The sequence below is a fragment of the Gekko japonicus genome, unplaced genomic scaffold (assembly GCF_001447785.1).
Source record: "Gekko japonicus isolate JY-2015 unplaced genomic scaffold, Gekko_japonicus_V1.1 scaffold5519, whole genome shotgun sequence".
Taxonomy (NCBI): Eukaryota; Metazoa; Chordata; class Lepidosauria; order Squamata; family Gekkonidae; genus Gekko; species Gekko japonicus.
Window position 1 is genome coordinate 32,925 of NW_015164374.1, and position 11,524 is coordinate 44,448.

At 46.2% G+C, this 11,524-nt stretch overlaps 1 protein-coding gene across 1 annotated transcript in view; it reads left to right on the forward strand.

Annotated features, from left to right (window-relative positions):
- Window positions 1-11,192, forward strand: part of MUT (methylmalonyl-CoA mutase) — a 30,166-nt gene extending 18,974 nt beyond the window's left edge. Inside the window, exons 8-12 of the mRNA XM_015408890.1 lie at window positions 762-877; window positions 3,839-3,970; window positions 5,763-5,910; window positions 7,638-7,805; window positions 10,916-11,192. Of these exons, the coding sequence (XP_015264376.1) occupies window positions 762-877; window positions 3,839-3,970; window positions 5,763-5,910; window positions 7,638-7,805; window positions 10,916-11,044 (693 nt within the window). The 3' untranslated portion in view covers window positions 11,045-11,192. The remainder of the gene's footprint in view (window positions 1-761; window positions 878-3,838; window positions 3,971-5,762; window positions 5,911-7,637; window positions 7,806-10,915) is intronic.
- The last annotated feature ends 332 nt before the right edge of the window (window positions 11,193-11,524 follow it).

An 11,524-nucleotide genomic window follows, 5' to 3' on the forward strand; every position in this document is an offset into this window, starting at 1 on the left:
CTACAAGCCCCGCCCCCTGCTCCCAGCAGCCCTCAGTCAGAGCAAGAAGCAGCCAGGTAAGTTGCAGAGCCCCCCCGGCCCCCCAGTCCAAAACAGTCCAGTGGCACCTTTAAGACCAAGTTTTATTCAGGTACAAGCTCTCCCTCCTCTGCAAGGACAGATCTGCACGTTCTCCCCCCCCCCATACTTAGCAATCCAAAACAGTCCAGTGGAGCCTGAGTGGTGGGTGTTGCCTTCTGACACACTTCTGGTGATGTCAGAGGGTGTGGCATATTGAAATAAGTTATGCTAATGAGCTCCTGCACCTCTTTTTCTACGAAATGACCCCTGGGAACAATTAATAAGTGTTAGTGTGTCGCCATCTGTTTTTTTTTAAGTATTTTAATGTGATTTATTGTTTTTTTTAATCTGGTCAGTGTTTTTAATGCTATTGTACATCGCCCAGAGCCCTACAGTAGCAGAGATCGGGCGATTCATAAACCTAATAAATAAATAAATAAGATTTCTTTTTAAAATGTTTAATTATTGTGTTTTACAATATTTCTTTGGCAAGTACGACAATGGCACTGAGAAGGTGTTAACGGTGTGAGTCTCACGTCAGTGGCCATTCGTAAGCACTGGTTATGTGATGCCTATTCGTGCCTGTCGGTGATCTCTTTATAGCTGCCTAATTAGAAGAGAGGCCCCATCATAGGCCGGGCCTCATGAGCTGAGGCTTGACGGCCCTAGAATGACGGCTTTCTCTCGGGTTCTCCCCAAAGGTGAAGGCATCCAGAGACGAAGCAGTGGCTCAGGCTCGCCTCGCTGCCCTGACGGAGTGTGCTGCCACGGGGCAAGGCAATTTGTTGGCCCTGGCGGTGGAAGCAGCACGGGCAAGGTACGTGAAAAGGCATCAGAGTCCTGCAGCAATCCGTTCTCAACAACGTTCCTTCAAAAGGTTCGAGTTTATTGAGTATAGTAAAGGCAGGTCATCCTGTGCATACGTTCCGTGTCAGAACTGATTGCAAGCGCGCGAAATGGGGAGTTATACAAAATTCAAAAGGGTCCACCTGATGGGTCTGAGCCAATCAGGGAATAAGCGAAAGCCCGCCTAAGCTAACGGGTTTGCATTCCCACGAAAGCAGCAGCAAGGTAACCAAGGTCACCGGCCTAGGCTAGCTGATAAGGCGAGGCGGGAAGAAACTAAAATTAAGATTCCAGTACAGCAACAGACTATCCATCAGCCTTCCCCCCCCTTCCACCTGCAATGGCAGCAGCCTAGCTGACATTAGGGCATTTGGCAAAGGCCCCCAAATACTCACCCAGATGAGTCCTCTGAAGTCTTCCTTTGCTAGTTATAGATATGAGATGATGGCTGAAATATGAGATATAATAAAAGATGGTGGACATATGAGATGGTGGCTGGAACACAGAGTTTGGGTATAGGAAGGCCTGGATCCAAATAGCTGCTCAGCCTCAGAGCTCACTGGCTGGTCGTGGGAACATCTCCATCTTGCAGCCTAACTTATCTCAAAGGGTGGTCATGAGCACTTATGAACCGCAACCATCTTCATGGGAATACAGATGTGAATCGCCTAGGAAGAGAGCCAGAATCCATAAGTAGGTGCCATCAAGTCACAACCGACTTACGGCAACCCCAACAAAGGGGCTTTCAAGGCAAGTGAGAAGCAGAGTTGGTTTGCCATGGCCTTCCTCTGCAGAGCCTTCCTTGGTGGTCGCCCATCCATGTACTGACCCTGCCGAGCTTCTGAGATCTGACAAGATCGGGCTATGACCAGGGGTGGCCAAACTGCAGCTCGGGAGCCGCATGCAGCTCTTTCACAGTCTAATTTAATGTTAATAAAAAACAAATTTGCATATTTTTCAATAAAAACGTGTGTGTTTCGTTAAGCAAGTTTGGCCACCCCTGAGCTGTATCGTGCCACCCTTTCCTGAAACCAGAATAAAACACCTAGAAGTAGCTTCTGAGACGAAAAGGGTTCTGAAGCAGTGTTCATGTATACACATCACATTGCATTTGATAGAGCGGTCTCTAGTCTGCGCAAGTTTATGCTGGAATTAAATCTGGTTAGCCTTTAAGGTACCACCCTACTCCTCTTTGCTTTCGCTGACATGACAGCCCTTGGAATTACTGCTCTTCAACAGAAGACCAACTGTGTAATAAAATCACAACAAAGCATGAAATGCAAATTATTAGCAATACTTGTAACATATTGAAAACATCACCAACAAAATATATGAACCCGATAAAGGAGCACCGCTATAAACATAGATAATCCTTAAATGCTAAAGGATCCAAAATGGTCCACAGTGGGAAACTGGCCAGGCAGCTTGGTAACCGGCCAAAAATAACTTGGACACCGGCCAAGCACCTTGGAAATGAAGATATTGGGTCGCTTCCTTCGTTACGTGTGTATAGAAAATTTGCTTTCTGCTTTCTATATCCACATGCCTTCTCCTGTGAGTACATTATGATAACATGCTGTGTCTTATTTCCTGTTGCAAGCCAAATGGTGAGGCCACATGGCCTCAATAGCCAAGCCATAAACCCACATTCTTTCACACTTTCATGCCAAAAGCCAGACCTCATGGCTCCACTTTCTGGCCCACATGCGACAAGTCACTTACTCAATGAAGTAGCTGGAGTTTGGGGTCAACTGACTGCAGGCGGGGTCTCCAAACTCCTAGCCAATCTATACACACACCTGATGTGCAGCTATGGCAACCAGAAATTGGCCACACACCCCTGCTACTCTGATTGGCCAAAGGCCATGGCTAATCATGATTAGATTGGGGTATAATTGTTTGATCCCTATGGGAGTGAGTCTCTTCTTGTTGTTCTCGAGACTCTCGTTGCCTGTTTTATTACACCTGAAATGCTGTCTCTTGGGAGACAAAGAGTTGCTTTGTGAACTGGAGCACATGGGTGTGCAAAAATGGGATTTCCCTTCAAAATCCCTTGGACTATTCTGGACTGTGAATGTTCCTGAATCGGTAACTATGTATCTTTAATGTGTAGTTAAGGCAAATTGCCCTAGCCTTTGTTATTTTGTAATCTCCTAGTCTGTTGCTGTGCTCTGTACTGAATAAAGATCCTCCTTATTGCTAATTTGTCTTTGATGTTGTAACTTGGATTCCAAGTCTGAGTCCTGTGCCTAACCCTGACCACATACGCTACCATTGGAGGGTAAAAAGTGTGCATCTCTAAAATGAGTTGCTAATATGTTCTGTCCCAGATGCCAACTAAGGGTTTGGAATCTCTCCCTTAGGAAAAGCAGGGACTATTGAAAATAGGTTCTGTTGGCAAATTGTCTGCAAACCAGAGAGGGTATAGACCATCTCGTGGCTTGTTGTTTAATGTACTGAAAAGTACAGGGTTCCCTCTCATCCCTGGACTGGCCTTAGTGGGCTAATCCTGTACAACGTGTCATTGACGTTAATTGTGAACACTTTGGACCATTTTGATTCTTTAGCATTTAAGGATTATCTATCTTTGTAGTGGTGCTCCTTTGTTGGATTCATATATTTCGTTGGTGATGTTTTCAACATGTTATGATTATTGGTAATAATTTGCATTTCATGCTTTGTTGTGATTTTATTACGCAGTTGGTCTTTTGTTGGTGATTCTGTTCTCTGTATTTCCCTTGTTGGTTACAAGGGGCAGAAACAGCTGATCTCCCCAGGCCTTCTCTGGCCTCTCCTTGGCTTGTGTCCTTTCTAGCTGAAGCACACCCTCTGAGGCTGTTCCCGGTTGGATTGGTTTCAGGGTGACGCAGGACCTCTTTAAGACCGTAGCAGGTAGAGGAAATCTGATCTTTTGACTGTATGTCTCCATCAGATGTACAGTCGGTGAAATAACAGATGCAATGAAGAAGGTGTTTGGTGAGCACAAAGCCAACGACCGCATGGTGAGCGGAGCTTACCGCCAGGAGTTTGGGGAGAGCAAGGAAATTACTCATGCTATCACTCGGTAAGAGACGTCTTTACATATTAGAACGTAGGAACAAAAGGAAAGCCATGCTGGATCAAACCAAAGGTCCATCTGATCCAGTGTTCTGTTCACACAGAGGTGAACCAGCTACCTCTAGGAAGCCCACAGAGAGGAAGACTGCAACAGCGCCCTCCCACCCGTTCTCCCCACCAATTGATATAAAGAGGCATACTGCCTTGGGTACTGGAGGGAGTAGATATCCATCATGATTCCACTGATAGCCCAGTCTTCCATGAATTTGTCCACTCCCATTCTAAAGTCTTCCAAGATGGTGGCCACGACCACATACTGTGGCAGCAAGTTCCACCGATTTATACGCTGTGTGAAGAAATACCATGCGTATGTTAGTCATTCCAGTTTATCATATCCGTTCTGCGTATCTGTACTCCTTGGCAGTATTCTGAACCTAGCAAAGTAAACTAAGTAAAGTAAAGTAAAAGTGATTTTGAATCTGTAGGGTTCAGTAGCATCCTTTGAACCAGACACATTTGAATGCGTGTCCATTTCGCCCTGTGGTGTCTCGGCCAGTAAAAATCAGTCTTAGAAGAAAAGAGGATAAGAGAGACTGAGCTGAATGCAGCGGTGCCCTCCCGTTCGCAGAGGCAGTCTAGACATGTATGTGAGTAAATAATAAATTAAAAGGAATTTTCTGTGAGTGGATGGAAGACTCCCTCATGTGGAGGTGGACATCTTTGGATCCAACCATCTAGAAATAGGACCTACATACAAATTCACACGCTAAAAATGTCATGCTAATTAATTATCACGTGGCATTGTGTTTGGAATAGCCGGGAAATCCCGGAAGGGATTGTTTGGCTGCCGAAGCTGTAGCTTTTTTTGGCACCACTAGGTGGTGAGCTATGTGTTTACATTTAGGCTGAGAGTGCTATGACTTGCCTAAGGTCACCCAGCTGGCTTCAAATGGGGAAGTGGGGAATCAAACCCGGTTTTCCAGACTACAGTCTGCCACTCTTAACCACTACACCAAACTGGCTCTCATAATGTCGTGCTGATTACAGTATTCAAAAGTGGATGAATGCATCTTTAAAAGGTGGAGTGTTTTGTTGTTTGTAATCATGGCATGCAAACCATGTTGTTTGTAATCATGGCATGGCATGCCCTTTTGCCCAGCACGGTGTAGTGGTTAGAGCAAGGGTCCCTAGTGTGGTTCCTGCTGGCAACTTTCCTGTTGCCCACCAAGCATTTTTAGAAAGTGGAGTGAGGCCAGTTGGGGCTTTTGCACAGTCAGGTTTCTGATTGGCCAATGGAGTTTGTGCAAATTTTTTAAAAAATGTGGCTTTGGCGGCAGCTGCCACCACAGTACAAGAATCTTCACTGTGTGACTGAAGGTAGGCTGCAGCAGCCATTTTGTGGCTGGCTGTACTTCCTGTGGCAGCCATTTTGTGGGTTCACCTGCCACACTCTCTCGGAATTCCAAAGGCGCCTGCAGGCTCAAAACGTTTGGGGATCCCTGGATTACAGAATCTGGAAGACCCAGGTTTGAACCCTCACTCTGCTACGGAAGCTTACTAGGTGATCTTGGCCCAGTCACTCTCTGCCTTTGTCTATCTGTCCCTAATCCTAACTTACTTCACAGGGTTATGGTTGTGAGGATAAAATGGAGGAGGGGACAAGGGTGTTGTAAGCTGCTTTGTGTCCCCCTTGGAGAGAAAAAGCGGGTTATAAGAATCTAAATACACAAATAATGATGCTCCCAGATACCTGCTGTTAATAAGGAAAATCTTATTTCTACAAATATTTTAAAAATCAGAGTTAACAAGTTCATGGACCGTGAAGGGCGGAGGCCGCGTCTTCTGGTTGCCAAAATGGGCCAAGACGGCCACGACAGAGGAGCCAAAGTGATTGCCACGGGATTTGCCGACCTGGGGTTTGATGTGGATATAAGTCCACTGTTCCAGGTATTTAATATTTTCAGTGAACTGTTCACAAAACGTAAGAATCCTTTCAGCGTTTACCTCGCTGTGTGTTTCCCTTTTAGTTGACTTCAAACACTTTCTGATTATAAAGATGTGTTTTGCTTGTCTGTCCGTCTGATATTTCTTGTAAGGGATGTCTATATGACATAACTACTCATCTGTAATTACTAGTCTTCTTTCTTCATGCTGTGGTTACCTGTTGTCATTGCTCTTCAGAATTATTATCGGGCACAGAATTTTCGGTTTTCATTTTTAAACAGGGCCATTTTGGACTCTTATTAGTGCAATCCTAATCCTAAGGAGCTGCGGTGGCTCAAGTGGTTAAGACGCTGAACTGCAGGCTGTGGAAGGTCAGTAGTTCAGCAGTTCGAGACCCAAGTTGCCGCATGACGGAGTGAGCTCCCGTCTCTGGTCCCATCTCCTGCCAACCTAGCAGTTCAAAAGCAAGAAATTGCAAGTAGATAAATAGGTACCCCTTCGGTGGGAAGGTAACAGCGTTCCGTGCGCCTTGGTGTTTAGTCATGCCGGCCACATGACCACGGAAACATCTTCGGACAGCGTTGGCTCTTCGGCTTTGAAACAGAGATGAGCACCGCAACCCTAGAGTCAGACTTGACTGGCTTTCGAGCAAGGGAACCTTTACCTTTAGTGCAATCCTAAGAGAACTTTCCTGGGAATAAAACAGGGCATACTCCTGCCATGGGCCAGTCACATGTTTTCAGTATAACTTACCTCACAGGGTTGTTGTGAGGATAACATTGAAGAGAGTTTCACAATATAAGCTACTTTTGGGTCCCCACTGGGGAGAAGAATAAGAATGTGCCATCGAGTCACAAAGAGCTCACAGGGACCCCAGCCATGGGGCGCTCAAGGCAAGAGATAAGCAGAGGTGATGTGCCATTGCCTGTCTCTGTGTAGCAACCCCAGCCGTCCTTGATGGTCTCCCATCCAAATACTGACCACGACTGGCCCTGCCTAACACCCAAGCCCTGATGAGCTCAGGCCAAACTGGGCATTCAGCCTCTACTAGGGAGAAAAGGGAGGTATAAAGGAAGCAAATCGATAAACACTATTCAACTTACAGAAAGGGAAGCATGTTTAGCATGTGGAGTATTCCTGCTCAGCACATTCTCTTGCACCTGAGGGACCGCCTTTCCCCATACATACCCCCAAGAGCACTTCGGTTGGGGACGCAACATCGCCTGGTGATTCCAGGCCCCTGGGAGGTAAAACTTGCTGCGACCAGGGCCAGATCCTTCTCAGTGGTGGCCCCCACCTGGTGGAACAAGCTCCCGGAGGAGATCAGGGCCCTGTGGGACCTTATGCAGTTCCGCAAGGCCTGCAAGACAGAGCTCTTCCGCCAGGCTTTTATATAGGGGCCGCCACTTCTACTACTACCACCACTGAAACAACGGGGTTGGGAGTGGTCCCCGGAAGAACGGCCATAAATTTGCATGGCACTGATGCTGCCGGACTGGCTTGGACTATCGACAGGACAATTTCACCTAAGGAAATGATTGTTACCATCCTCAGAGACCATCTTGTCTGTATGGAGCACTTTATCTGTTGTGATTTAATGGTTTTTACTGTTTTATATTGTGTTATGTATGGGCTTATGCCCCTGTGTAAGCCGCCCTGAGCCCGTTCGCGGGGAGGGCGGGGTAAAAATGCAAATAAATAAATAAATAAATAAACTTTGCCTTTCTCAGACGCCCCGTGAAGTAGCCCAGCAGGCCGTCGATGCCGATGTGCACTGTGTGGGTGTGAGCACGCTTGCCGCGGGTCATAAAACCCTCGTTCCTGAACTCGTCAAAGAGCTGGCCACCCTTGGCCGCCCGGACATTCTCGTCATGTGCGGGGGAGTCATCCCTCCTCAGGTACTCCACGTCATCATTTGCAAGTAGATACGAGGTTGCTGGGGATACCTCTGTGTCTGATGGGGCTGTATTTACCATCCTAAGTATACGTTGGCACGCTAGATTCCTCAGACCTGACGAAGGGCTGCTTCGACTCTCGAAAGTTTACGCCCTGAAAGTTTTGGTGGCCTTTTAAGGTGCAACCGGCCTTGAATCTAGCTGCTCCACTACAGACCAACACCGCTACTCTCTGACACTCTCTTTAGGTGCGTTAATCCATGTGACACCTCCATTCATACAGAGTGCCTGTCACCCTCTCAACCCTCTCTCTCAGGTTATGGGTTACAAGCAGTGTTCCCTCTAAGCAGGGCCGGATTTAGACTTGCTGAGGCCCTAAGCTATACAAAACCCCCTACTGTTTTAAATTACATCAGCCGGTCTCAGAAAAATTTAAAATATATACGCCTTTTTAATATTTGAAATCATTTTTATATTGTGTTTTTATTTGAGGCCCCAGCAGATTGTGAGGCCCTAAACTGTAGCTTATTTAGTTTATGCGTAAATCCAGCACTGCCTCTAAGCTGAGTTAGCGTGAGCTAGCTCAGTTTTTTAGCCTCCAGCTCACACATTTTTGTCTGAGCTCAGGAAGGATGGCTCCAGAGCAAAGTAATTTATGCAGCAGCCAAATCGCTCGCTCACAAGTTTAATGCCAGTAGCTCACAAAGTAGAATTTGTGCTCACAGGACTCCACAGTTTAGAGGGAACATTGGTTACAAGTAGGTCAGGATGTCACACTTATCACCATTGTCTGTTTTAAAATATACAGAGAGCCATTTCATACATCACATCCTCTCTCTCATTCCTAGAGACATCTACAGACGGGGGGGGGGGCAGCCCCCTTGAGTAACAAAGCCTTGCTCACAGAGAGTTTGGGTTCGAACACTGTTCCGTTCACATGTGGCCACCATTTTATTCATAGCCTATAATATGTGTGTAGACCGAGAGATTAAATTTTGCGTGTGTGTGTGCTACTTTCCTTTAGACATGCAGCCCTTAGGTTTAAAAAAAATATGAAGGTAAACACTGAGGAAGGTGAGGTCCAACTAACAAGGTTCCACTTCCATTGAACTTTTGAACTTGTCCTATTCCTACAACCAGGGCTATTTTTGGGCACGAATGCACAGGAATGGAGTTCCGGCTGGCTCCCAAGTTGGCCACACCCAGCAGGAACTCATTAGCATAATAGGCCACACCCAACAGCAGAAACTCATTAGGATTGGGTACATTAGGGGTGTGTGGCCTAACATGCAAAGGAGTTCTTGCTACAAAAAAAGCTCTGGGTTTTGACAACGAACAAGGTCAACAGAATAAGAAGGGAAAGGTGGGTGTGGCTGGATAACCACACTTCTGGTAACATGGGAATGCGGCTTAATATGCGGCTTAATATGCTAATGAGTGGTGCAGTCAGGGGTGTGGCCTAATAGGCTAATGAATTTCTACTGCTGGGTGTGGCCTATTATGCTAATGAGTTCCTGCTGGACTTTTTCTACAAAAAAAGCCCTGCCTACAACTATGATCCTTTGGTTACAAATTGACTATTTTCAGCCTGCTCTAAGCAGCTGTTCCGTAGTTCTTCCTTGTCAGACATCCTCCTTTTTTCTCCTCAGCTCCTAAGCTGCCAACTTCTCTGTTACTAACTCCCAGCAGTCATTTTTCAACTGCTGTTTTCCAAGTCTCTCTCTCTCTGTCGACATTCCTGTAGCTCTCATTGGTTGCTCTTAGAAAGAGGAGAAACCTAGTCTGTCTTCACCCTACTTAAGGTTTTTTTGGGGGGTGTGTGTGTTGCACAATACCTTATGTATTGGCCTGGGTGACTCCATCTGTGCTACAGTTGCCTTGAGTCTTGGGAGAAGACAGTATTAGCTGCTCTTGGGAACTTTCCCATTCCCATGCTTCTTAGCAGCACTTATCTTCAAGGTCAGGGTTATTTCTTCCCCCCCCCCCCCTGGAAGCCAGGTGCAAGATGGCCTGGCTCATCCAATTGTATGGGATAGTTTAATTAATCATTCTTTGGCTCACAGCCGGTACTTAGGGTGTAAGATGCCTAATTTTAGTTACGCTCTTTGGTCTCAAGGTTTGCCTAAGCTTCACTATGTGTGTGTTTTGTGTATGCTGTTTTTGAGGCGAGGCGAGCCGATTGAAGTGTGGCCTGCATTTTCTTTGATAACTTTGATGTGTCATTAAAGATCTCCTTGTAAGTTAACCCGTATCTATCGTGTTGGCTCTTTGGGAACTTCTGTGAACCCATGGAGCCCCTTGTTAATGAAGCTTATGAATTCTTCAACCATCAGGAAGTCTTGCGGTGACTCTTAGTTTCCCAGTAGTGCGGGAGGCTGATTTTTAGCTAGGCTGCCATCAAGATCTGAAGAAGGTCTGTAGAGGTTTGTTGAGGGTCTTTTTCAGTTTTGACTTTTTGGCTGCGGTGTACCTTGCTGTGCGTGGCAAACAAACTATCTGCATTACAATCCTTTATCACTGATCATATCAGGGCAGAGGCAAGCATGCATTTCTCTCTTTTTTGATATTTTTGCGTGTGTGTTCCTGGAAGTCATGGCGACCTCTGGTGACTGACCCCTATTGGCGGCGTGGAGGACATTCAGAGAAGTGGTTTGATAGCCTGCCCTCCGCCTCCCAGCCCTGGTATTCTTTGGAGGTCTCCCATCCAAGTATTTGCCAAGGTCGGCCACGCTTACCTTCCGAGATCGGGCTTGCCTGGGCTATCCAGGTCAGGGCTTGAAATGCATTTCTCTTCTGATGATGAATCTTTCTGTTGAGTAGTTTGTCCCTACCACACAGGCCATGGAATATGCAGAGTTCTTAAAAAGTTTTAAGTGACCCATGGTCGTCAGGGTTGTACACAGACCATAGGATCTTGAGTCCAGGAAGGTATCACCGTTTGGGTTCACATCGCACCATTTCCCTTCCATCCCTCTTAGCCCCTCGATCGTTACCAACACAGCCAATACTAAATTCCGTTCTTGCACTGGGTGTTCTGTAGATGGTTCTTCTAGAAAGTTTGGTCGTTCTGTTTCATGCCCTGTTTCTTAAACTTGTTTCTTTATTCTGAACAGGATTATGACTTCCTCTATGACGCTGGTGTTTCCAACATCTTTGGCCCAGGAACTCGGATTCCCAAGGCAGCAGTCCAGGTCCTCGATGATATTGAGAAGGGCCTGGATCAGAGGCAGCAGTCTTTGTAAAACCGCTGATGTCCAGTGTCCCTTGGTCACCTTATGACTTGTATTAATTCCACGTGATCAACTCTTGGGAAGAACGTAATCCATATTAAATCAGCTACATTGCCTGATGTTGCTTCATGCTTTCTAAGAAAGTTGGGGGGGGGGGTTTGCCAGCAATACTGAGGAATATTTTATGATTGTGTATGTGGCATCAATAAACGTAGAAGGAAAGTAAAATAAGTGGGTAATTTTTTTAAACATCTGCTTCGCATAACTGACTTTTGAAATATACTTGACTAGGAATAAGGCCGATTGTGGAAATAAAGACAGTGAGCTCTAGAAAGAGGCTCTGGGCAGATACCCTGGCCTTGGGCACTCAGCCTCAATTTGCTGCGGTGACCTCAACAGGGTATAATGACACTGAGCCCACCATTTTCTCCAGAGGAACTGATCTCTGCTACCTAAAGAACAGTTGTAATTTTGAGTGATCTCCAGCCCTCA